At 54.2% G+C, this 25976-nt stretch overlaps 1 protein-coding gene across 3 annotated transcripts; it reads right to left on the bottom strand.

Moving 5' to 3' along the window:
• Positions 1–25: 25 nt before the first annotated feature.
• APBB1 (amyloid beta precursor protein binding family B member 1) lies at positions 26–25946 on the bottom strand. Of its 3 annotated transcripts, XM_075546156.1 has the most exons (15): positions 25539–25678; positions 22546–22716; positions 17805–18542; positions 10672–10847; positions 10507–10563; positions 10339–10424; positions 10159–10222; positions 9614–9763; positions 8940–9067; positions 8432–8546; positions 8160–8244; positions 7840–7923; positions 999–1114; positions 685–861; positions 26–601 (listed from the first exon to the last, which is right to left on the bottom strand). In XM_075546156.1, the coding sequence occupies exons 3-15, from the start codon at positions 18526–18528 to the stop codon at positions 434–436; spliced, it is 2130 nt and encodes a 709-aa protein (XP_075402271.1). In that variant the 5' UTR covers positions 18529–18542; positions 22546–22716; positions 25539–25678; the 3' UTR covers positions 26–433. The 3 variants fall into 3 exon arrangements, with proteins under 3 accessions (XP_075402271.1, XP_075402272.1, XP_075402270.1); XM_075546157.1 differs by lacking the exons at positions 22546–22716; positions 25539–25678 and adding an exon at positions 25929–25946; XM_075546155.1 differs by lacking the exon at positions 22546–22716 and having other exon boundaries at positions 25539–25689.
• Between the last annotated feature and the right edge of the window lie 30 nt (positions 25947–25976).

Here is a 25976-nt window from a genome sequence, read left to right as displayed (position 1 = left end):
AGAGCACAGGAAGCCACGCAGCTCAGCAGGGTAGACAGACTTTATTAGTGATATCAGTACAGGGGAGGTGCCCACTGGGCAAGGGGGAGGGGACCCATGCCGGGACTGTCCCCTCCTCCTCCTGCCCCGCTGGGCCCTAGGAGGCTGGGGCATGGCACTGGCCAGTCCCTCCTGCTTCACCTGAAACACGTGGGAATGGAGGGCCTGGGGCTGGCCTCGCTTCCTGCTCCTCTTGTCAACCCAGTGTTGCCACTTCCTCGGGGGAGTTAGACCTCTCCCACCCCCACTCCTAGACAGGGAACCCCAGCTACGAGAAGGGGCAGCTTTGGGGGTGCCTGAGGCCTAGGAGCAGCCTCTAGAGTCACCCCCCACCCCATCCCTTGAGTTCCCTGGAGCCCGATGCAAGCAGACAGGAGGAGTACTGGGGGTCTCTTCAGGGGGCATGGGCCCCCAGCCGTTTGGGCTTGAGGGAGCCCCAGAGTGACTGAACGCCCCTGCGGACAGTCCACCCTACGCGCCTGGCAACAGACTCAGCCGGGGGTGCCGGGAGGCAAGAGGTGGAGGTCTGGGATCGAGCATCCAGACACTTCTGGTATCGGAGCTGCAGAGAGGCAGGTGAGGCAGTCACTCTCCGGCCTGCCTCATGGGGGTTGGGTGCCCCCACCCCAACCCATGCCCACTTACCATGCACGCAGCCTGCACAGCCTCCGAGAGGCTGGCAGCGTTGGGCTCACACCAGAACATGTGGCAGGAGAAGGAGGCTGGGCCGGCAGCCATGATGAATGCAAATGTGTGGACATCTCTGCCCACGGCCAAGAAGGAGAGGAAGCGTACCCTACACTCCCCCAGCACTGCTTCCGTCTGGAGGGAGGGAGCCTCATTAGAAAGGAACACCCCAAACCTCTGCGTTCCACTGAGGCATGCCTATCCCATGGGCAGTTCCTCTCCAGCCCCCGGGCTCCCAACCACCAAGGCAGGGTCCAGCTGTGTCTTCTTACCTGCTGGTGCAAGATGGTGAGGGTGGCAGGGGCCACGTTGACATGGCTTGGTGTCCACTGTTCACGGCTACTGGAGGACAGAACTGACTCCAGGGCCCCGTTGATGATGTCTACCCCTAGAAGATAGGCACAACATATACATGGCACTGCTGTGGGTAGGGAGGGGACGCTTCAGTTCTATGTTAGACCTCGAAGCTCAAGGCATTTGCACCATGCCCACTTCACCGCCTGTGGCCACGAGGGTGATACAGCTACTGTCTCTGTATCCCTTCCCAGGCGCTCTCCTTGGCGTCAGTGACTTGGCATTTTCCTGGTTTCTTCCATCTTATGCTTTGCTTTCTTCACAGACTCTGCCTCTTCCTCTTCCGTGGACTGACCCCCAAAGCTCTTGCCCGCCCTCAGCACTCTTCATTCACACCCTCTGCGGCCGCACCTCTGGGACAGTGACTCCCAGCTCCCCCTCCACATGCCGGCCCTCTCCCGGACTCACTCTTGTTTTTTTTTTAACATCAACATGTGATGTGCAAGTGCCCTGTCCCAGGTGCTGTCATTTGATTGCGTTATCTCATTTATGCCTCACAACATCGCAAAATAGATTCTTCCATAACCACTGGGCAGATGAGGGAACAAGCCTAAGGAGGTCATCTACTAGGCCTTCGGCCACATGAAGTACAAGGGATCCGAACGCAGGCAGTCGGACTCCTGGCGCAGCCTCCTCTCTGCCCTCCTAGTTCACAGGACTGCAAGTACTGTCCAAGTCCTAGCAATCATCACCAAGATCTGTAGGCACACAAAGGCCGAAGAGCCCAGGTTTCCAGACTTGCAGGTTAACCAGTCTACCCTCAACACAGTCTCCTCCCCCTTGGACACCAGTTCAGCATCTGCACGTTTGGCCCACTTTTGCTTTGCATGCAGCAGAGAACAAAGACTGGAGCACAGGTGGTGGAGGCCTGGGCCTAGTCCCTGCTCTACTCATGAGATGGCGGTGCAATCCCAGGCTGCTTCTATTGTGAAGCCAAGAAGCCAGAGTTAGCAAGGCTGTGCCTGAAGCACATGCCACTCTAGGCCACTCCTTGGCCCTTGGCCCTTTCAGGGACTGCCACTGAGCTCCCACCAAGAGCAGAATCTGGTGGGCCCTTCATGGGGGGGGGAGGGGAATGCCTGCCTCGAAAGTCCTTCCCCATCCTGCCCTTGCTCACCTTATCTCGGGCTGGATTTGGGCCAAACTCCCCTCCTGGGCAGGCCAATCCTCCAACTCCAAAAGCTGGTCTCCTCCAAGCTGTCAGGCCTTGTACTGTACTGCTCCCTCCGTGCGGATGCTTGGCGTAGCCCTTACTAACATCTACTCTTGGCAAATGCCCGGTGAGGCAGATGGGGAATACAAAGCAACACAAGAGGATGCGCTGGAGGAACAGACTGTCAGTGAGGGGACTGGGGGGTGGGGGGCTTCCCCCCTGGGCTACCCCAGGAACTTCCCACTCTCAGCCTTCGGGACTCCCTCCAGGCAAAGTCAACACCTCTGGGACAGCTGGCACTGCGGCATGGTGTCCCTGGGCGGCAGCCATCACAAGGACAATGTCATGGATGGAAATGTATCTTCCAGATTACTGTAGGTGATCCTAGCCTCTACACCTGTAGATGGATTTCCCTTCGGGAATAAGGTTTTTCCTATTGGCTAATGGGACCATAGAGCATGTTGCTGTTAGGTACCACGTGAGGTGCCACTGAGTAGATCCAACCCATGTAGCGAATCCTCACAACTTTGGGCCCATTGTTGCAGCCAGGCTGTGTCTTAGGCGTAATGACTTTAAAGGTAGAAAAAGAGCCATTAGACCAGCGGTTCTCAACCCTCCTAATCCCGCGGCCCTTTCATACAGTTCCTCATGTTGTAGTGACCCACCAGCCACCAGATTATTCTCGTTGCTACTTCATCACTGTCATTTTGCTGCTGTTATGAATCAGGCGACCCCTGTGAAAGGGTCGTTCGACCCCCAAAGGGGTCGCAACCCACAGGTTGAGAACCGCTGCATTAGACACAGAAGGAGAAAAGAAAGAGGCCAAGGAATGCTGGAGCTAAAAAGTCAAGAAGGGGATACCCCCCCCACCCCCACCCCCCACCTCTAGGGGCTGACAGAATGAACCTTCCCCTGGAACTGGTTTCCTGAATTCAGGAGTCAAGTCGCCAGAATAGTGAGAAAACACTAAACCTCTATTCTTTAAAACCACCTGGGTGTGATGTGTCTGCTGAGGCAGACAGAGGCCCACCATAACTCATCTGGGCCCGATCCCAGGGCAGTGCTTATCCGCTCAGGGAATTCCACGGGCATGAGCAAGCAGCCCTCAAGGCAGCACGGGTAAAAGCACTCAAACTGGTAGAACCAAGCAGCACAAAAGTCCCCAGAAGTATGATGCTGCTGTCAGAAGCGGCTGGGCCAGTTCAGGTTGCACAGGGCAACAAAAGCCAGGTAGGTGGCAGGGTGTGGTAATGACAGCACAAGGGCCAGAGCCACAGGGAATGCCAAAGTTTGCGAGTATATGTGGGAGGCACACCAAAGGCAAACTGCTTCCCACACAGAGGGAGGGGGGACAATGGGCTGGAGCCTAGCCCGAGTCTTGGGAGGATCTGTATGGGGTACACAGTGGGTAGACAGGAGCATGCGTACCAGTGACATGGCAGTACCTCAGGACTGCAGCCTAGCCCCTGCCCTCAGCCCCTCGCGCCCCCAAGCCCCTTGATCTTTTCCCTTTGAGCAGGCCAGTCCCTGAGCAGTGCCACCTGCTGATCTAGGCATTCTACTGCTCATGGTAGAGGCCCCTCACCACAAAGGCATGGTGGTCTAGTGCCCCAAAAATCAATGATTGAAAACCTTAGTGATCACTCATGAAATTACATGAATAGGGCAAGACAGGGACAAGTGAAGTACCCCCTAGGTAAAAGTCACTTTTTGCTCATAGAATAGATTGGATAGCACCGAATATGGGGGTCGGGGGGTGGCTGCACAGCGTAGCTGATGTAATGATGTCAATAGTTCTGTCTAGGGAAAAGGGATGAGCAGGCAAATGCTAGGGAATACACGGCTTTCCAAGAATAACAGTAAGCCCGAAAGTCGGGGCGGGGGGCGGCGCCTACAGATGCTGGTACACTTCATGGGGTTAGTTCTCTTGGTCTGGGGGCTTAGAAATGGTCTTGTGAGGGAGTCCAGTCAGTTGGTATAACATCGTTCTTAAATTTTACGTTCTGTCTCCAAGTATGGTTGAGTAGTGTCTGAGGGGTCTTAAAAGGTAACAAGTACTTGTCTTTTTTCATCGAAAGCATAATAGACGCATGCTGATTATTCAGGAGAAAGCTTTAGAACAGAACTTCAAATTCATAAAGAATCCAGACTGAGCGACCTAGTGGGGCTACAAGAGCCTATGAGACCATGGCCCCGAATTCCTCTGCAAACAGTGACTTGAGACACCCCCCCCCCCGAAACTTTCTGCCATTGAGTCAAGTCCAACTCATGGGCCGCCATGCACAGAGCAGAACCGTTCTGTACGGTTTCTGAGATTGTAGATCTTTATGGGGAACAGACAATTTCACCCCTCCCCAGAAAGGAACTGGCCCACCAATTAGCAGGCAAACACTTAACCTACTGTACCACCAGGGCTCCTGGAATCACCTTTAAATGAAGTACCAGTTTAGTCCAAAAAGTACAGATATTCACTGCTGTCCACTGTGTCTTGGGGTGAGGAGGTGGGTGTTACCTAAAATCAAAGGGCCCACAACTATTTTAAACTGAGACGAAAAGACTGAGGGGGAGGAGAATTAAGTAAATGGGTGTGATACAACTAGATATGAAGTAATGAGAATGTTAACAGCACAAAAAATGGAAGTGATAACATAACCGTTATGATGAGAATCTGGGGAAGGGGGGTGGAGTGGGCTTCACACATACTGGGTAGTTGACTTAGTTCATTGTCCATCTCTCCTTGCTGGAGAGTAACCTCCTTTCAATGGCAGGGAACTTTGGCCATTGCTGTATCCCAGATCCTGGGACAGTGGCTGGCACAAAGCAAGCACTCCACGGTCGCTTACTGCACGAAGGCGTGAGGAAAAATGAACATCACAGCTTTAGGAGGAGCGATGGAAACTTTGGGAAGTTAAAGGGGAGGATAAGACAGAGCTGGCACCGAGGAAACAAACAACTTTCCTCTAGTTCTTTAAGGTTTCCTCCCCACCACTATCATGTCCTGAATTCTACCCTACAAATCCGGCTAGACCAGAGCATGTACAAGACACAGAAAAGAGCTCGCCACCCAGGGAATCCAGGACAGATAAACCCGAGGGCCAATAATAAGAGTAGGGATACCAAGAGGGGAAGGGGAAGGTGGGCGAGAAACGGGAACCAATCACAATGATTGAAATATAACACACCCCCCAAGGGGGATAAACAACAGAAAGTGGGTGAAGGGAGATAGTGGTCAGTGTAAGACATGAAAAAAATAATGTATATTAATGAGGGAGGGTGGGGAAGGGCAGAAGGGAAAGGAGGAGCTGACACCAAGGGCTCAAATAAAAAGAAAATGTTTTGAAAATGATGAGGGCAACATATGTACAAATGTACTTAACACAATCATTGGATGTATAGATTGTGCTAAGAGCCCCCAGTAAAAAATATATATATATATATATATATATATATATATATATATATATGACTAGAGACCACTGGTCTGCAATGTGCCAATCAAAATAAATCTAGAGAGCTGCCAGGCCGTGTAGGGGCAATGAAATGTCAAATGTCAAATGGCTGAGTTAGCCTGGTGAAGACCTGATATGGGGTTTTAGAAGTTGCAGGGAGGAGAGGAAAGGAAATAGGGACAAAGATGAAGGGTCGACTAACCCCCCGAGCATGCCATCCACATTACCATTCTCAGCAGCCCTGTCAAGGAATTCAACTAAAATATCATCTCCTTTTGCAAATCCGAACCTTCCTTCAGAACCCCAGCCCAATGCTTACCTTTCATAAGAGTTCTCTCAATGAATGCGTAGGTCATTGAAGAGAGCATGGTGTGAGGCAAGTGTGTGTAATTTAAGGTAAGTCCCATTCATTCGCTTGTTCAGTCACCAAACATTTCGTGAGGTCATCCTAAATGTCTTTTTGCACGCTCCCCAACCACTTCCTATAATCTCGCTCTGTTGTCCTCAGGATCCCTTGCAGCTGGATCCTCTTCCACCCATCCATTAAAGGTTGGAGGGCCTCACAGGGTAGGCCTCATCTCATTTCCCTTTCCACTTTGGGCTGCCTATTTTTCGAAGTCAGACTACTCCACGCCCATGGCTTTGATTACTTCAGTGGTGCCCAAATATTTATCTGCAGCTCAGAACTCTCGTCTCAGCTCCAGACCCGTGAATCCAGCTGCCACTTTGACTTTACCATCGAGCAATCCCCAAAGCACTTCAAACTCGGCCTGTCTGAAAGCAGGTTTCAGATCTGCGGTGAAACTGGCCTCTTCTGGTGCTTTCCAGTTTTAGAGCCAGTGACAAAGGGCTAATGACGACTAGTCAGTAATGATTGTGACTAAACTGTCAGCTACAAAATCCAGGAAGCAGGAAGTCATCCTGAATGCCTCTATCCTACAGCCCACATGTGATCGCTGAGGCTTGTTCACTCAACCACCTAGGCAGCTCTTCAATCCTCACATGCCTTTTCAGTTCCACGGAACCCAAGATACTCTGGCCACGACCACAGCAAGCGTCTCCTGACAGGGCTCCTCGTCGCCACCTCTGTCCACGTTACATCTCTCCCCAAAGGACAGCCAAAGCGAGCTGTACGAAGGGCAGGGGGTCTGATCGGTGTCGACCCACTGCTCCAAACTCTCAGATGGCTCCTTGCTGCCCTCCGGATGAAGACTTAACTCACTAATGTGGCTTCCAAGGTCCTAATTTATTAACGAACAGATACACAGCAGGCACGGTGACAGCATTGACATAGGAACCGTGAAAGTAAACAAGGCAGTCTCTACTTTTGTTTTGCTTATTATAAAATGGGTGTGATCATAGGCCCAACCTCAGAGGATCATCAAGAAATTAAATGATTTGTAAATCAGTACTTTACAAAGATCACAATCCTCATTGCTTGTCTCTCCAGATCTGTTTTCTAACGTGGGCAATCCCACCCCCTGGAGGACACTGAATTGATTACAAGCAAAAACCTAAACTTGCGATGGAGTCAATGCTTATAGCAACCTTAAAACACAGGAAAACTGCCCCTGTGGGTTTCTGAAACTGTGTAACTCTTTACAGGAATCGAAAGCCTCATCCTTCTCCTGGGAATGGGGAGTGGGGGCTGCACGGCAAATCGCTGCACTTTATCCTGGAGTAGGGGCCACAGTACCAACAGTTTTAATTGCTAGGGGCACTGGGTCATCTTTTTTGTTGTGGTCTAAAATGGGGTCCGCAGGCCAAATCAGTTAGGGAAACTGTGCTCTCGGTGTCCAAAGCCCACAGTTGGTGCTGTAAGTCAGAAATCATCTCCAAGCTACTCTAGGAATTGCCAGTCCTCCAAGATCAAGATCATCTGCCTTCCAACCTTTCTTGCTGGGTGCAGGGGTGAGGTCTCTGCCTGCGCCAGTTCAACACCAGCTAAGTGGCGAAGCACTCGGTGAAGGCTCGGCCCCTCTCCCACCCCGCCCCAGGACTACAGGCAGGACACGAGTAAACCCAGGATGGAGGTCCAGAGGGGAAGATGCACTCTGCCGGGCTGGGAGACCCCTGAGCATGGCGAAGGCTTGCTAGCAGCCCTGGAGAACTAAGGGGGTTGAGAGGGAGCGGAGCTAACGGGCTGACGACACATACCAACAGGCTTAGCAACAGGCACGTTCCCCAGGTAGTAGACTTGGAACTTTTGTACCAGCTCGTTCTTGGGGGCTGGGAATTCCACTGTGAGAAAGAAGAGGAGAGTCAATTCTGGGGGCAGAACTTGCTTGTTCTCAGTCCCCATCCCTAGGGCACAGGCTGGGCCCTGCCTCCCTTGAACTGAGTCCCTTCAATTATTCACACTCTGTGCTTATTTCCCTCACTCCTCTGTCCAGCAGCTGGGGCCCCACCTCTCGCCCCTCCCCAACACCCCCTCCCCCCACAGGTTGAGCTGGACCCGGTGGGGCTGTGACGCTGACCTTGGAAAGGGACATCCACCAGTTTAGAATGGTCCAGGGAGAGTCCATTGACCAAGCAGCGGGCATTGCGCCGTTCGGCCATAATCTGAGGAAGGAGGGTCTTGTTAGACTTTCATGGCCCTGAAGCCCCCCCTCCACTCCCATTCAGTGACACCCCCCCTACACACACACACACACGCGCGCGCGCGCGCGCACACACACACACACACACACACACACACCCTCCTGTAGAGCAAAAGGGGCAGGGAGTCCAAGGAGAGGCGTGGGCGTGCCTTAGAGCAGATCTCATGCAGGCTGGTGGCGATGTTCTTGGCGGGTGCCTCACAGCGGAACACGTGGCACTTGAGCATCTGGGTCAGCTTATCCCGAGCTACGTAGGCAAAGTCCCTGTTGGGGGGAGGGGAGCCTCAGTGTCTCCCAGCGCCATTCGGTACTGCGCCCCATGCCTACCCCACCTGCACCCTCCCTATCCATCGCAGCTCTAGCAGGGCCCCAGCCCTTGGTGTGGTGTCTTGGGGGAGCGGCCTTCTGGCTGGAGGGTAGGCAAGCAAGCATGCGGAGGAGGTGGCCTGTGCGAGCGCAGCAGGCAGGCGGGAACGGGTAGAACGCGGAAGGCGGGTGTTCGGTGGAGGCTTCCGTCCAGGTGGGAGGACAAAACAAGCAGGCATGTACCTCTCTCTGGGTCCGGCAGCACAAGAGAGGCAGAGAGGGGTTAGAAAGGAGGGTCTGCACTGACTACGGGTTCAGCCCCGACCCTCGGCTCCCAGGCCCAGCTCCCACCTTCCGCTGTCCCGACCGACGCCCCACACGCGGATGCTGACGATGGGCTGGGCGTGCAGCAGGGCCTGGTTCTGCGGCTCCACCAGCTTGAGCGTCTCGTCCTCCAGCTGCAGCAGCAGGTCCTTCCCCTGCAGGCCCCGAAGGGAAGCAGGCATGCAGAGTGGCCCCAGCTGGCACGGTGGCCGCTTCCTGCCACCTCGGGCGCAGGGCAGGCAGACACCACTCTGCAGCCCTGGATTGGGTGGCAGTTTACCCACCCTTGGGGCCTTGCTCTGAATAAGGTCAGTCCTGCCACCTTTCCCTCCATCATCCTGATGGCTGGGAGAAACTCTCTAAGACAACACACACACACACACACACACACACACACACTGGGGAGTCACATACCCATCTCACAGTGGCAGTTCACCCACCCTTGGGGCCTTGCTCTGAATAAGGTCAGTCCTGCCACCTCTCCCTCCATCATCCCGATGGCTGGGAGAAACTCTCTAAGACAACACACACACACACACACACACACACACTGGGGAGTCACATATCCATCTCATAGGGCTGTCACCTGGCTGGGTCCCCCAGTTCTTACTCATGAGGAGGTCAGACCTCCTAGCCCTCACATATCCCTTCTCTCCTCCAGATGAAGCCCTACTCCTATGCCACTGGCCTCGGGCTCTCACCTCCCCCCAGCCCCCAGCCATGGGGTCGTGGAGATTGTTTTTGTGATAGGAGAGCTGTCGGATGCAGTTGTTGACTGCCACACTGCTGCGTCCAGGGGCCAGCTCCTCCTCGGTCATCTCCACCCAGCCCAGAGAGCGCACGGCGAAACACTGCCAGGCACAGAAGGGGGGAGGAGCAGAGGATCTCAGACCCCAGGAGCACCCCCACCACACACACACACCTGCACACAGGCCTCAGGTCTGTGTTGACAGAGAGGAGCTCCTGACTCAAGGAGTGTGGGGACAGGGGTCTGAGCTCAACCAGCAGGATGGTGTGTCAGAAGGGGGCGTCCCCAAGGAGGCCTTGCTAGTACAATGCAGCATCTGAGCCAAGCCTGGAAGGCCACTGGGCTGGTGCCTCCAGCTTAGCCATAGGATTCTGTGCTGAGCCTGGAAGATCTGGTACCTCAGGACCAAGAGAGTGTTCCTAAGACCCAAAATCCCCACCACCACTTGAACCCAGAGGAGCCCCAAGCTTGAGAAGTGAGAGCTGGTCTTGAACAAACCTTGATCCCTGGGTTGGCATTCCGTGGGGAGAGCTTCTCCTCTTCTTGAGGCAATGGCTCTGGGCTGTGGGCAGATGGTTAACGCTTGGCACAGGGCCCCCATCATGGAGCTGCACCCCAGGTCCCTTCTGGAGAAATCCACGGCACCCCCAGCCAACGCACTGGTGCCTCTCCACTCACCTGAGGCTCGGGGCTGGGAAGGACAATGTTCCCTCCTGGGCATCCTTCAGTCCAAGCTCCATAGGGGCCTCCTCACTGGGCTCATCCTTGGGCAGGGGCAGGAGGAATCAGGCCCCAGAATGCTGCTCCTCCCCAGCTCCTCCCTTCATGAAGTAAGACCTCACCTACCTTCCAAAACTCTCCATCCTCAAAGACTTCTCCGTGAGCAAAGCCTGCCCAGGTGAGCTAGGAGGCGAAACAGGAGCAGTGAGTGGGGGCCTCCCCCTGCTCCAACAGCACAACCCACCCCCCAGCTCTGCCCTGGTTCAAAGCTAACATGCCTTTGAGCCTTACCTGGGACTCCTCTCGGGGGCTGCTCCCCTGTGATGGGGAGGCCTGGCCTGGGGGCTCCCACTGGGTGGTCCCTGTCGGGATGTGCCAGTAGTAGGTCCCTGAGGTATCCTGGACCCTCATCCATCCAGCTGGCAGGTCGGAATCCGTCTCGAAGGCGTTGGGGTTCCAGAAGGAGTCTGCCAGGTAGAGGGCTTGGTGAGGGTCTGCCTACCTAACAGTGATGCCCAGTTCCTTCCTGAGACCCTTGGCAGAGGAGGAGTGACAGAAGGGCCACAGCACAGCATGGGAGGCCCCTGCTTTCTCCTGGAATCTATCCTCGGGAGGAACAGCACAGGGGGCCCCCAGCAGGAGACATGGCTTTGGCCTCTTCCTGGGCCCTGCTGGGGGCTACTGTGGCCACATGGAGAGAAGGCAGGAAGCAGAGAAAGATGGGAGGAAGGGCAGCTGGGTAACCTGAAGTAACCTCCCTTCTAGATCCATAGTCCAGGGTCCATGGAGGGGCACGCACTGACCAGCTCCTGCACACATACATGTGTGCAGACAGACAACATACACTAAGCACAGTCAAACACCTGTGCAAACACCATAAAGACCAGGGTGTGCACGCACACACAAGCATAGTTAGCTATTGTTACTCAGGTGCCCAAACTTGTGCAGTCACACACACAAAACACGGCTCACAAACTATCTTAATCCTTGTACACAGAGGTGTACACACACAACTGAATGATCCAGCCCCTGTCACACGTGGGGAGATACCACACCCCCAGGATGCCTAACATATGTGTGTGCATGTGACACACTCAGACACACAGGATACATGTCCACTTCTGCCCCCCGTGTGCACACATCCCAGACATTCACGAAAGAACTCATCACAGGCTGAGTGTGGCCAGCACGTGTGCCCTGCCCCTGTGGCACGCACGCGTGCACACACACACACACACAACACAAACACACCCTCCGCCTGCCCTTGGCAGAGTCACACAACTCCATCCCCACCTGAGCCCCCTCCTCCAGCCTCTTTGCTCTCCCAGTCAGCCCAACCCCATTCCAAGCACAGCCCTTCCCTGCCCCTCACCTGGGCTACTGTCCTGCAGGATGATGGCCAGGAAAAAGTCCTGGGAGAACATGGCGCTCATTGCTGGCCCCTCCTGCCTCCACCCTCCCTCCTCACAGCCCCTTCAGCCCAGCCAGCTGGGCTCACAGCCTGGTGCTGGGCTGCAGAGAAAAGCTCATCCCGCCCCCTTCTCACCAGGGCAGAGCGTCTGCCAGGCAAGATCCTCCCCCGCTTGGAGCTCACATGGAGGGGCAGGGACCACCTTGATAGGGGGGCCTCGCTCGGTGGGGCAGCAGAGGAAGGAGGGGCATTATGAGACCCCAACCCTTCCTGCTCACATCTCTTCTTCCTAATCTCATTCCCACCTCCTAAATCTGTAATGCCACCCCCACCCCAGTGGTCTCCTGCGGGGGGCGGGGGGAGGACATAGTCAAACCCAGTGGCAGGGACACCGGGAGGCTCAGCCCCTCAGGAACACCCTAGCCACCTGGGACCCTGCTGAGTTTACAGCCCTCAGCACAAACAGGGTGTGGCTTCCAGGCCCCCAGGGAGGCATCCCCTGCCAGAACTGCCCAGCAGTTTGAGCTAAAGGGTGGGCCTGGAGGACCTGGGTCCCAGCAAGCTTGAGGCCAGGCTTGGGGTTCCCAGCCCCACCCCACCCCCCTCACCTGCCAGGGCCCAGCTAGGCTGCAGCGTCTCCTCGGCAACCGCAGTACCAGGACGGCTGGGAGTGCCCAGACTGCTGACGTGTTTCCCGTTACCAGGGAAACCAGGAATCCTGACTGGTCCAAGAGGCAGCACTGAGGGATAGGCAGTCCCCAAACCTAGGCTGCCGGGCAACGGCCACCTTGGGGATCTAGGTGTGGCTCCAGCAAGGTGACTGCACACCTGCTGTGAGAGGCAATCAGGGAAGGTGCTGCACCTCCTCAGCTGCTACATAGGGGGAGCCAGCGGACACCCATAGAGGGACGGGCTCTTTTCCCCCAGGCCTCCCAGGCTGCCATCCCCCAAATGCCTCTCCCCCCACAGGCTGCCGGCCGGGCTGAGGGAACAAGGTGCCTGCTGGGTACCTAAGAGAACACCCACTATCTCCAGAGACCTTAATTCCCTTAGGGGCTTCCCCCCACCCCCAAACCTTCCAGGAACCCGACTACTGAGGGTCTCCAAATCCTCAGCAGCCACACCTATACACTTCAGCAATCCCCGGAGTTTCCTCTGCAGGTCTCTGCCAGCCTGCACCTTCCTGTTTCAAAGAGCTTCATCCTTCCGGTTTGTCCTGGAGGGGCAGATTCTCCCAGACCTTGACCATCTGGGAGGCCCTTCTGGAGCCTGGCACACTCCCTCCACACACAGCCCTGCCCCGGGCCCTTGCTTCCACGTTCATACATTTGTTCCCGAATGCACACCTTCGCTCTCATGGGGATTCATTCAGGCGCTCGCACACAAATTCAAACATTCATGCATCATTCAGCCAGCCAGCCAGCCAGCCAAGCATGCCTTAATGACTGAGCCAAGTGCACTCATCGGCTCAGGAGGCAGTGATTCACATACAGAGGGTTCTCCCCTTCACTCCACCCCCATGTCATGTCATCTAGGCTGCTAGTATTGTGTGGGATTTTTTAGGGGTGTGTGTGTTTTTTTGTTGTTGTTTCACCTGAATCTGGGCTGCACTCTATAGCCTGAAGAATTCTTCCAAATGTTAAGCTGATCGAGTTACTCTCCAGTTTAATGCTCTTGTTTTCTCATTATCCCTTGGGATAAACTCCAAATTCCTCCACAGGGTTTGTGTGCCGTTCACTGAGGAGAGCCCTAGATATCTGCCTGTCTGCCTAGCCACCCTCCACTCCCCTTCCCTCTCTCTACCCCAGTTTGGGAATGCCCCTCCTCCTCTCAGCCCAGCTGCCCACCCTCCATCTTCACCAGCAATCCCCCTCTCCATCCCCAACCCCCACCCACCAGACTCCTACTCCCTTACCACCCCCACCCCCTGCTTCAGTGGAAAAGTCACTGGTCAAAACTCCTCCCCTCTCCCTGCCATTCACACAGGCAGGGTTAAATGTCCCTCCTGCCCCTCCCATACCCCAATGTTCATCATACAGCCTCCCCAGTAGACTGCATGTCATGGGCATGAACATTTGTCCCACACAGAATGTATTCCTGCGTCTAAGAAAAGGTCTGGCACAGAATGTATGTGCCCAACGCAGATATTAAAGTTTATGCACTCATTCATCCATTCATTCATTCATTCATGTGTTCATGCATTTACACATTTAATCAACAACACGGTCAAGTTCGCAAGATAGGAAAGAGAAAGTAACGCATCCTCATTCCTAGCCCCCTTCCTGCTGGAACACAGAGCTCTTCCGTGGCCTTCATGGCCACAGCCACACAACCTGAAAAGAGTAAGCCCTCCCTGGGCTGGCCCCACGCCCCGACTCCCACTCTCCATAGCATCCACCTGAGCATGGCCCTTTGCCAGCCTCTTGTTTTGCTAAGGTCACTGCCCAGGCCTAGAACGCTTTCCCAGCTCCCCAGCATGTCTATCCTTTGACTCTAGAAGATTCCTGGGTATAGCCACTGCAGTGACCATCCCATCCCAGGAACCACTGCACAACCAAGCCCTCTGGATTTTGGCCTCTGGCTCATACCCCTAGAACACGGGTTATAAACTGGCAACCTGCAGACTGATGCAAGCCTCAGGTTCTGTGTGGCCAGCACAGTCATCTATATAGAGAGCGTAAGAGACACGTGTGTATGTATGCATGTGTATGTGTGTGTGTGTATTTGCTAACATCCAAAATTTTTTATTGGGATGGATGTGAAACATCAATACCTAGGTTTCAGTTTTCCTTGAAAAGTTGTATGAATTAGCTCCACTGAGATGACATTTCCCCCAAGCCCAGCCAGCCCTATAAATAGCCAGAAGCAATGGAACAGGGGCTGTTCCCGTTAAAGTGGGTCAAGGCAGTACCCATTCAAGGCTACTAACACCACAGACAGAGAGGCAATCACACACTGTGATGGGTCCTTGCAAAAACAAAACAACATGAAATAAAACCTCACATCTGAATGTGATCAAGTCTCTTAGAACTACCTGCCTATTTATAGGAGATCCAGGGGGAGGAGGAGCATGTTAAAAACCACCACAGGGAGAAAATCTGCAAAGCCCAGACCATGCAGAAGCTCAGGACAAACAATGGGGTTTTCACACACACACAAACACACACACACACACACACACAAATAATACAAGCAAGAAGTAAAGAGAGCGGGAGGGAGAACTCAACAATCAAAAGAAGCTCTCAAAGACCTATCAACCATCGCAATGTGTAGACCTGCTTCTAAGTTCAGACTGATTTGTGTAAATATTTATAGATGGAAATACTCCAAAATAACCGAGACTGGAACCGGAGGCATGGGTGAAGAGAGAGATGCAGCCTGTATTGATCAACTGTTCAAATTGGGTGACAGATAAGTCAGGGCCCTTATTCTATTCTCGCTACTTTTGTCCAAGTGTGAAATTCTCCAGAGTTCTCTGAAAGGGAATGGAGTGCTCACCTTACCTGCTGCCTGGTGCCAATTGAGGTCTTCCCCGAGCTTTTCCCTTACTCTCTCCTTCCACTACGCCCAGGCAGTGGCTACAGCCCATGACCTCTTCCTTTAGCTCTGTCTAATGTCTAGGTGATATTTAGCTAAGGTGGAGACCCACCTTATTGAAATGTGACAAGTTTAATAGTCAATCTTTCTTTATACCCTTTTTTCCCTTCTTTTCTTAATGCCAAAGAAGCAGGTCTGTTCTACCTCCATTTCCTAATTTTCAGTCAGTATCCTACCCGTGACCAAGCATTACCCTTACTATGTCCAGCTTAGTGCTCTGCTCAGGACATGTGGATCACATGCAAACAACAACCTGCCCCCAGGCTTTCCAAACAGACCTCACAGCCAGCGGTCACTGGCTGCTCCCTTCACACCTGGCAGGTGAAACCTGCCCAGACACCTCTCAGTTCATCGTCTGTGCACAGGGGGCAGTGTGATGTGAGGCTGAGAGCTCAGGCCCTAGATTCAGGGCTGGTTTGGATTTCGTTCTATTGTTTGGCATAGTGGTTATGCGTTGGGTTGCCATCTGAAACATCGGTAGTTACGAACTACTACTTGGGAGAAAGATGGGGCTTCCTACTCTTGTACAGTTACGGTCACAGGGTTGTTCCACTCTGTCCGACAGGGTTGCTATACATCAGTCTTGACTCAATGGCAGTGAGTTGGGTTTTGTTTGTTTGCTTCTTGGTTTACAGATAGTAAGTGGCCTTGGGAAAGCTACTAAATCTCTCTGGGTTTCTTTTCTCTGTCGGCAATGTGGGCTTACTAATAGTATAGGCCTCACAGTATTATTGTGAAGATTAACACCAGCCTGTGTGATTATGAGGTGCCAAAGGGATCAGTTATCAGGCATCAAAGAACAAAAAATCGTATCATTGTGTGCTCACCTCCCTGATACGACCTCTGAAGACAAACGGGTGCATAAGCAAATGTGGCGAGGAAAGCTAATGGTGCCCAGCTATCAACAGATATAGCATCTGGGGTCTAAAGGCTTGAAGGTAAACAAGCAGCCATCTAGCTGAGAAGCAACAAAGTCCACATGGACAAAGCACACCAGCTTGTGCATCACAAGGTGTCAAAGGGATCAGGTATCAGGCATCATCAGAACAAAAAATCCTATCATAGTGAATGAGGGGTGGGGTGCGGAGTGGAGACCCAAAGTCCATTTTTAGGCCACTGGACATCCCCTTACAGAGGGGTCTCAGGGAGGAGACGAGCCAGTCAGGGTGCGATGTAGCAACAATGAAAAATACAACTTTCCTCTAGTTCCTAAATGCTTTCCCCCGCCCTCACTGTCATGATCTGAATTTTACCTTGCAAGTCTGGCTAGACCAGAGGATGTACACTGGTACAGATGAAAACTGGAAACATAAGGAATCCAGGGCGGATGATCCCCTCAGGACCAGTGGTGTGAGTGGCAATACTGGGAGGGGATAAGGAGGGTGGGTTGGAAAGGGGAACCGATTTCAAGGATCTACATGTGACCTCCTCCCTGGGGGACAGACAACAGAAAAGTGGGTGAAGGGAGATGTGGGACAGAGCAAGATATAACAAAATGATAATTTATAAATTATCAAGGGTTCATGAGGGAGTGGGGAGGTAAGGGGAAAAATGAGGAGCTGATCCCAGGGGCTTAAGTGGAGAACAAATGTTTTGAGAATGATGAGGTCAATTAATGTATAAATGTGCTTTACATAATTGATGTATGTATGAATTGTGATAAGAGTTGTATGAGCACCTAATAAAATTATTTTTTAAGATAATTAATGAATATGCTAAAGAAACAAACACACTGCCATCAAGTTGATGTGACTCATAGCGACCCTATAGGTCAGGAGTCCTCAAACTTTTTAAACAGGGGCCAGTTCATTGTCCCTCAGACTGTTGGAGGGCTGGACTATAGTTTAAAAAAAACAACCATGAACAAATTCCTATGCACACTGGACAAGTGGGCTGCTAAGCAGGACAGGCAGCAGCGGCAAAAACACCCAGCAGGACAGATAAATTTCCTTGGCGGGCGGCATGTGGCCCGCGGGCTGTAGTTTGAGGACCCCTGCTATAGGACAAGGTAGAACTGCCCCTTGTGAGTTCCTGAACTTGTAAGTGTTGACAGGAGTAGAAAGCCCCATCTTTCTCCCAAGGAGCTGTTGGTGGTGTTGACTGCTGACCTTTAGGATTGCAGACCATGCATAACCACTAGCCCCCCAGGGCTCCTAGTCACTCTGTAAGTGCTCAATAAATGGAGCTAGCCCACCAAACATCCAGGTGTGCACGATGGATAGAACTCTCAGCTTGGGCAAGCACTCCCCTACCCGCCCACCCCCGATGCTTGGAAATGCTAGGAAACCCTAGGTCTACCCCGCTGTGGACTCAGTGACTTGTTCCCAGAGTGGTCTCAGCCTCTGTCTGGAGAGGCCTGACCTTTACCTTCAAGCCCCCGCTCCCCCACCCAAGCCCACCACATTCCACAATGTACCTGTGTCCTCTGGGGAGCCGCAGGAGGGGCTGCCCTGAGATAAGGTGGCCCAGCTGGAGTCTTCGTCACTGGCAGCACTGTTCCGCATGCCGAACAGGAGGCTGGCACTCTTGCTGTGCTCCCGGGGACCCTCGACAAGCGCCTGGGGCCCGGGGGAAACCTCCACACTCTCCACGGGCTCAGGTAGCCCCGGGGGAGAAGACAAGTCCTCCTCCTCCTCCTCGTCATCCTCTTCCTCCTCCTCTTCCTCCTCAGCCTCCCCAGCTGCCTTCTCTTCTCCTTCCTCTGGCCCCTGCTCTTGAGCGCTGATGAGCAGGCCAGGTCCCCGGAGCACCCGGTTGGCAGCATTGTGGGCCGAGAGCTCTAGCTCAGAGTAGAGGTGCATCAGACCTTTGGGGCCCAAAGGGGCCGTCTCCGGCTCCTGGCTGGGCCCCTCTGACAGGGTCAAGGTCACGTTGCGGTTCTGGTCACGGTGGGCCGTGGCAGCCCGCCGGAGCTGGTTCTGGCCTTCCTTTAGCCACTTGGCGTTGGCAGGGCCCGGCTCGGGGCCCCCGCCCTCCCCCATGGCGCTGCGCAGGTCCTTGGACCCCACAGCCGTGGCACGCAGTTTGGCGTTGAGCAGCTGGTTGTGAGCTGCGTGCAGCGGCAGGGGTAGGCTCAGTGAGGGGCCTCCATGGCTGTTGGCATTAATGGCCGACTGGCTCAGGGACGATGGAACAGACATGGCCCTGGAAGAACCTGTGGGGTGGGGAGGGGAGATCGTGTTGAACCTCTAAGCCAGGGTGGCAGCACCCTTGCTTCTGCCCCAGGATCCTCAGCAACGCCTGCTCTCTGTTCCACCAGCTGTTTCCCCATAAGAATGACCGCGCTCAGCTTTAGTCCCAGCACCACTGCCCCATCACAGGCCAGCACGCAGGTCCGCCGGCTACTCCACCCAAGCTCGCCAGGCCTGAGCATCTTGGGATTGCACTGCCTGTCCCTGCTCCACCCTCTCTCCCACCAGCAGGGCCTCCACACAATGGCTCTCAGTGCTCCCCACCCCCAGCTCCTCTGGCTGGAGTCTGCTGTGCCAGGGGCACAGCTGGCGTGGCCTGGCTGATGGGGGCAGGACCCGGTTTGCTGACCTTCTTACCACACTGCTATTCTGAGCCTAGGCTGTGTTCCTGTCATTCATCAGCAACCAAGCCCACCCCATCCTTGGATCTGTGAGGACAGGACGCAGACCTCATGAGCAAGGCACTGGGATGGCAGGTCATGGTGAATGGCCTCCAGTCCCAATCCATGGCTCCCGTGGTCAGAGGGAGCTTTGCTTTGGTGGCTGTTCCTACGAAGTATCTCCCCTTGGCACCACTCTCCCTGCCTGCCTCTTCCATGTCTCCTGCAGAGGTCACTGTGGGAGCCTTTGATCCAAGTTCTCCAGTCCTTCTGGTCTTTGCCCAAACAGCCCCTTCTCAGCCAGGCCTTCCCTGAGCATCTTTTTTAAAACTGTAGCTCACCCCTCCTTGCCCCTTGTCAGCAGTCCCCAAACCCTCCATTATCCCCAGATCATCATATGACAAACAGATCTGTTATGGACTTTGTTTAATGATTGTTTTCCATGACAGCTCAAGCGCCACACCCCTACCCACTACGCCAATACAGGACGCCCCGGAGCTAACAGGGCCCCAGCGTTGAGCATGGGCTCTGTAAATGTTTGTTAAGTTCATGTGCGAACTGACCCTCCCGTCCACTGTCAACTCCGAGGCCCCCTTCTGCAGCTCCCCTGCGAGCTTCAGAAATCCCACTTTGGTCATGTGACTGTCTCCACCCCACAGATGGAGCCCGGAACAAACTCCACCTATCCCCCACTGTTCCACCCCTCCCATCACAAGTCCTGCATGGGCACCTTCTTCCCAATGGTTGAGTCTTACCTCTCCTGCTAGCTCCCTTACCCCGGAGCCCCACTGCCAAGGCCCCATTCAGTCGGCCCCATGCTCCAAGACCTTCCTCTGTTCTCCTCACTGTCCTTCCCCGACCCCGGGCGGCCCCACGGGGCAGTGCTTTCTCCCTGACCGACCACTCGCCGTTCTCTCTCTTCCTGACCCTTCCCTGCAGACCCCCTCTTCACCAAAAGAGCAAACTCCTTGTCATCAAGTCAATTCCCACTCGTGGTGACCCACAACGTGCAGAAATGAACGACGCTCCATAGGGTCTGCAAGGTTGTCACCTTCCAGAAGCGGGTCACCACACCTGTCTTCCCCAGAGGGTCTGGATGGGGCCGACCACTAACTTTTTGGCTGGCAGTTCAGCACGTCACCGTCTACATCATCCTCCAAACGGCCTCTGCCATAGAGCTGCCTCCTCCCTTCCAGGTATCCTTTCCAACGTGACCCCACCCCACCTCATCTCACAAGCGTGCACACACACACACACACACACACACACACACACACACGATGCTCCTGTGCTGCAGTGCTTTCTCTCTGACTCCCATTAGACAGCTCTTTCCACTCAGCTTCTAATCTCAGAGTTCCCTCTCTCCCTGGGTCTCCACTGAGTGGTTCCTTCTTCTCCCAGCTCCCTGGGGCCCCACTTCTCTCCGGGTCCTTGGTGTGGCTCTCAACACCAAGCACTGGTGGCCGGCTGCAGTGCAGGATCCGGAGGCAGAAGCCTTTCCACTGTTTTCTAGCTCCTTGGACCCTAACACAAATGTCAGGCATTCATCTGTGAAATACATGGTTGGTGGGGGGGGGGGATAGCTTGTGTCCAGGTGTCTACCTCACATGTAAGTATTGGGCTGCCCAGGGTAGCTGCACCTGGGTAATGAGAAAACTCATGCTCCCTGGAATCGATGGAGACAGGAAAAAACAAAACAGATGGCTCTGCCTCTACCCAGAACCACAGTAATCCTCCAAAAATGGAAACCTGATTGTGTCATTCCCTGGTTCAAATGTTAGATGGCTCACTGCTGCCTTAGGATAATGTCGGAGCTCATTAGCAGGATACCCAAGAGCCTGCTTCCGTAGATCCATCTGACCGCTGGCATCTCACCCACGCCCTGAAGCCTTCACACCTTAGGCTCCAGCCCCAGGGAGTGTGGCAGATTCTGGAACACACCATACTCTCACTGCCCTGGGTCTCTGCCCCCCTCAGCCTAAAATCCTGCTCGGTTTAGTAGTTACAGCGCCTCAGCCCTGTCTTCCCTGTTGGGTCCTCTCCCCTTAGCCTATCAAAGGACCCTCTCCTCCTCTGTGCTGAATGCTGTCAAAGCATCTGGAACCATGTCTTATTCAACTCCGCACACCCAGTCGTAAGGTGAGCGAGTTGCATACTTGCCACACAGGTGACCCTTGGTGTGGAAGGAAGGGAGAGGAAGTGGAGAAAGAGGAAGATGTAAGAGGAAATAGGAACTAAGAAGCTTGGACCTGGCTTGGGAAGTAAACACTCCAAAAGGCTTGGATGGCCCCCTGGACGGGGATGGGCACTGGGAGGGTTCGGGAGGGTCCTAGGGAATCATGAAAGGTACTTGTGAGGGAGGTATGGTCAGAGAGGGGTCCTGGGCCCACTAGGGCTCAGATCTTAGGAGGAACTTAGCTTCAACTGACATCCTGATTCAAAGAGTGTTCAACAGTGGCATCTTCATCGCTGGAGGCCTCTGTCAAGCTCAGAGAGCCACAGGGATGGCGGTGTACAGAGTCCCGTTTCTCAGAGGCCAGGCCAAGACCAGCCATCTTTCGCACTTAGAGATATGGTCTCCAAAGGGCAGAGGTACCATGCGACTGGAGCCAGGTAGATAGACTGCAGGGAAGCCCTGCCCACCTGGTGCAGGCTGAGAAAGTACTGGGGGAAAGAACAGAAGTGTTCTATTGTGGATACGTGCGGAGGCCTGAGGCTAGCCCCAATCTGTGTGAATACCGTCACCTCACCTTCTGAAGTCAAAAGCATGACCAGGGGCCCAACTCAAACCCTCTCTGCTCCTTGCAGGGGTCCATACCTGAAGTACTGCAAAGGAATGGAAAGGGTTAAGGTGTTCTGGTTCAAGGCAGTGAGCTGGCCAGGGCTTAACGTTGAAGGCCGGTGAAAAGGAAAAGGTAGCGAAGGAGCTGATAGTAAGCCACAGGATGGACTAAGGGGTGAGCTCTGCTTAAAGTCAGAGAGGCAGTGAGGTGCTTCTATCCTATCAAAGAGCTCTAGGCACTGCACTGGGCACACAAGAGAGTGATGAATGACAAGGAGAGGGCTCCTCCCCTCTTGGGGGTCAGACTCTAGTGGGGAGACCATTGTGGAAAAAGCCATTAGAAAACAATGTCATGCCGTGATCCACAACAGTGCCTGGTAAGCAGGCACTCTTTATTTGTTGAATATTATGATGAGGAAAGAACAAACCCGACTGGAAACCTAAGACTTTTCTGAGTCTGAATACCAACCGAGGCCAGCCTGAAGAAGAGAGGGCTAGGCGGAGCCCACCTTCCGACACTCTGTGTGTGGCCAGCCTCTTGGTCAACCCCTCCCTCACAGAAACAATGGCCTCCCCTCCTCATTCATAGAGGAAATGGTAACCCTGCGTCAGAGTCATCCTCAGACATGCCAACCACTTCAGCGCTTACTCTTCTCTTGCCTTCTCCCCAAAACCAATCACTTTGCACATAATTTGGCCCCAGACATTTCCACTATTCTTTAGTTGGCATCCCTGGGTGGTGCAAACAGTTTCCAGGCTTGGCTGTTCATCGAAAAATCAGGAGTTCAAATCCCCCCAGGGTACCTTGGAAGAAATGTCTAGGGATCTACTTCCAAGATCGCAGCCACGGTTCTGCTCTGGCATCAACTGTACAGCAACTGGTCGTTTGTTTGTTTTCTTTCTTTCTTTGTTGTTTATGTACTTGTTTCCCCTTTGATATAATCCACTTCTCTCTCTTACTGGGATTGATTGTCTCTGTTGAAAGACAAAAGCTTTCTTGACCCCATAACCCTCCAGAGTCGCTCTCTGCCCTGTCTTTTCTCTTTTACACAGGCAAGCTTCTTGAAAGGAGCGTCTCTACTACTGCTTGTCATTTCTTCACCTCAACCCTTTCCAATCCGGCTTCCGCTCCCAGCACTGCTCTGTAACAGCTATTGCTAAGGCGGACATGAACCTGATGGACACATGAACTCCCCGACTTGATTGTGCTATCTGTCAGCAGCACTTGTCTCTGTGGGTCATTCCGATCGCACGTCCGTACCTTCCACCCACGACATCTGGTTTTCTTCCCACCTGTCTGGTCTGCTTGTTGCCTTTTTAGGTTCCTTTGCTGGCTCATTTTCCCCTCTGAGCCACTACGTGATGGAGTTCCTTTTCTTCTTATCCTCCATTTCAACCCCTCTCAGGGCTCCAGACAGGCACATTCAATCTTTTACTCAGCAACCCCTCCTGAGTGTCTCAAAGACCCATGGAGCCAGTATACCCTAACCAGTATACCCCATGTTTCTCACGACTCCCACCCCACCGGGTTCTCTTCCAAGACTCCAACTCATGGAGTGTTTGCTGTGCAAACCAGAAGCAGAGATACCATCCTTGACGCTTCCCTCCCCCTCAGGCCCCCTATCTAAGTCATCCCCAGGTAAAGACAATTTTCTCTCAGAATAATTTCTGAGCTTCATTGGTGCTTCGAATCTACTACCATCAACATTCCATGCCAAGGTCAAATACCTTAAGACCCAAATCCCTACCAAGCCTTAACCATCCTGCTCAGGCTGGTCCTTGCCCTCCACAGCTATGGTCACTCTGCTTTCTGGTCTTACGGACCTAAGTTCAAGTCTTCATACCAGACATACCAAGCTCTTGCTTGTATCTGATTTCCCTTTTGCTCCCCCTGCCCTCTCAGCCTAATGAACTCCCTTCTCCTCCTCTACATCTTAGTCCAAACATCCCGTATTCAGAGAAGCTTCTTGGGTCCTCTTACCCCAACTTGACCAATTTTGCTTCTGCTCTTGTGTGTTATCAAAGAACCATACACCTTTGCTGCATAAACCCAAGAGACTGACTGCAATGCATTGAATCTGACTCATAGTGACCCCTGAGGATAGAGTAGAACTGACCTTTCAGGCGGGGTTCCCAGACTTTAAATCTTTACAGGAGCAAACAGGCCCAACTTTCTCCCATGGACAGGCTGAATGCACAGGCCACTATGCCACCAAGGTGCCTCCTTTCCATCATGGCGTTTACTAAACTTGAATTTATACTACATTCTTAGTTGATTACTGTCCCCTCTCCAAGACTATCAATTCCATAGGAACACACACTGGGCCTGTTTTGCTCAAAATTGTATCTTCAGTTTCACATTACCTGGTATGTATGTGGTGCTCAAAACATATTTATTGCGTGAATAGCTATGATTTTTTTCTTTGTTGTTTTTTTAAGGATGGCTCTGGGTGCTGTGTTGACAATAGTTAGAGGACAATAGGCAAGAGGCTATGGTATCCGAGTAGGAAAAAAGGATGGTTGCCTAGAATAATTTTGGCAACAGTGGGGATGGGCTAAAATCAATGGATTTTAAAGTATTTCAGTATGATCCGGACAGAACTTAGCAACATCAGATGCAGAGAGGGAGAAAGAGGTTAATCAGGAATGTTGCCCAAGAATTCAACGTGGGCAACTGAGTGGAAAGCAGCGTTTTCTGCAATCAGAAGGAAGCGTCACTGTTTGGGATCGGTATGCCTGGACTTCTAAGAGGATGCCACGGAGACAGTGGAACACAGGAGTCTGGCGTTTAGCAAGGAGGCCTGAGGGATCATCGCTCAGTAGTACACAGAACGTGAAGCTTTGGGGATGAATGAAGTCTGGTGGGAGGAAGTGCAGAATGAGAGAAGGCAGCTCACCAAGAGCCTCCCCAGCATCTACTAGGCGGAAAGGGAGTTATCAACTGAGAGTGAGAAGATGAAGACAATGCGGTTAGGAGAGAGGGCCAGCAAATGGTCGCAGGAGAGTGAGTTAGCAGGCACTACTGGATGGACCAAAAGGTAAAGGGTGATTAAGAAAGGATGCACTGTATTTAGCTCCACGGAGGTCTCTGGTGACCTTGGGGTGAACCGTTTCCGTGGCTGTCAGGGACAGAAGGTACCGTGGAGTGATTTTCGGAATGAATGGGGAGTTTAGTTTAGACAGGATTGGGGGCTTTGGAGAGAGCGAGATAGGACTACCAAGGAAGAGAGGGAGGCTCGGGATTCAAGAGACCCGCAGGCTGATTCAAAGCAGGTTTGGAATAGCGGCTGCACAGGCGACGGGAAAACTGTTTCTCAGTTGAGCTCCTGCCGGCGCTAGGCCTTCAAGCTGCGCTGGGACGCGATCTGCCCCAGGGCACACCCCTCGGTCAGCCGGTCGCTTGGTCGCTCGCAGGCGGCGACAGACTGCGGCTTTGACAGATCCCGGGCCTGGGACTCCAGCAGGAATCCGTGCGGCCTCTATCCCCATCGCACTCCACGTCCCCTTCCCAGCCCTTGACCTCCCCTCCCCCACTGCCCCCCCTCCGGGCTACGCGTCCCCTAGCCTCGCGCCCAGTTCACCCCACGGGGGCAAATGGTGAAGGCCAGCGCAGGGGGGCGGCGTCCGCGAGGGTGGGCGCGGGAGGGTGGTTTCGGGCGCGCAGTGGGAGGGCCGCCCGCGGGGATGGGGCCTGGCCTGGAACCCGGGCCGCGACGGCGCAGAGGCTGCAGGGTTTGCTGACCGCTGGGGCCCCCGGCGGCCGGCCGGCGCTGGGCCGGGCCCGCGGCGGCTCCTACCTGCGCGGCGAGGCCCCAGGCCCAGGTGGCGGCGGCGGCTCAGGCTGCGGGGCTCCGGCTGCGCCGCGGCTTCTCCATCACAACATCCCCCGCCCAGGAACGCGCGGGCCGCGGGGCCGCGCCCGGAGCGGCGGCGGCGGCGCGCGCGGGGGGTGGGGCGCCATCTTGGGCCGGGCGCGCGCGAGCGCGAGCGCGAGCCCCTCGAGGGCGGCCCAGACCGCAGCCCGCGGGAAGGCAGATGCACCCGACTCCCCGCCCTCCGGAGTCCGCCCCTCCCCACGAAGACGCCCGGACCCGGCCCTCCCTCGCCCGGGGTCCGCCCTGCGCTCGGCTCCCCGACCCCACCAGCCCCGCCGGGCACCCCCTTCCAGGAGGATTCCACCGACTCACCGTGCGCGCCCCGCAGGGCCCTGCCCGGCAGCCTGCAGAGCCTCGGCG

The sequence above is a fragment of the Tenrec ecaudatus genome, chromosome 4 (genome assembly GCF_050624435.1).
Source record: "Tenrec ecaudatus isolate mTenEca1 chromosome 4, mTenEca1.hap1, whole genome shotgun sequence".
In the NCBI taxonomy this organism is placed as follows: domain Eukaryota; kingdom Metazoa; phylum Chordata; class Mammalia; order Afrosoricida; family Tenrecidae; genus Tenrec; species Tenrec ecaudatus.
Note: the sequence above shows the minus strand (reverse complement) of the source record. Positions and strands in the feature narration are given on the sequence as shown.

What these genes read in the sequence shown, in the direction of transcription:
- APBB1 (XM_075546157.1), bottom strand. Translation starts at nt 18,528, where the DNA reads ATGTCTGTTCCATCGTCCCTGAGCCAGTCGGCCATTAATGCCAACAGC. An exon ending in CGGCTCCCCAGAGGACACAG is followed by an intron (nt 10,848 to 17,804) that starts GTACATTGTGGA and finishes TCTACCTGGCAG; the next exon opens with ACTCCTTCTGGAACCCCAAC. An exon ending in GGTGGATGTCCCTTTCCAAG is followed by an intron (nt 7,924 to 8,159) that starts GTCAGCGTCACA and finishes TCTTTCTCACAG; the next exon opens with TGGAATTCCCAGCCCCCAAG.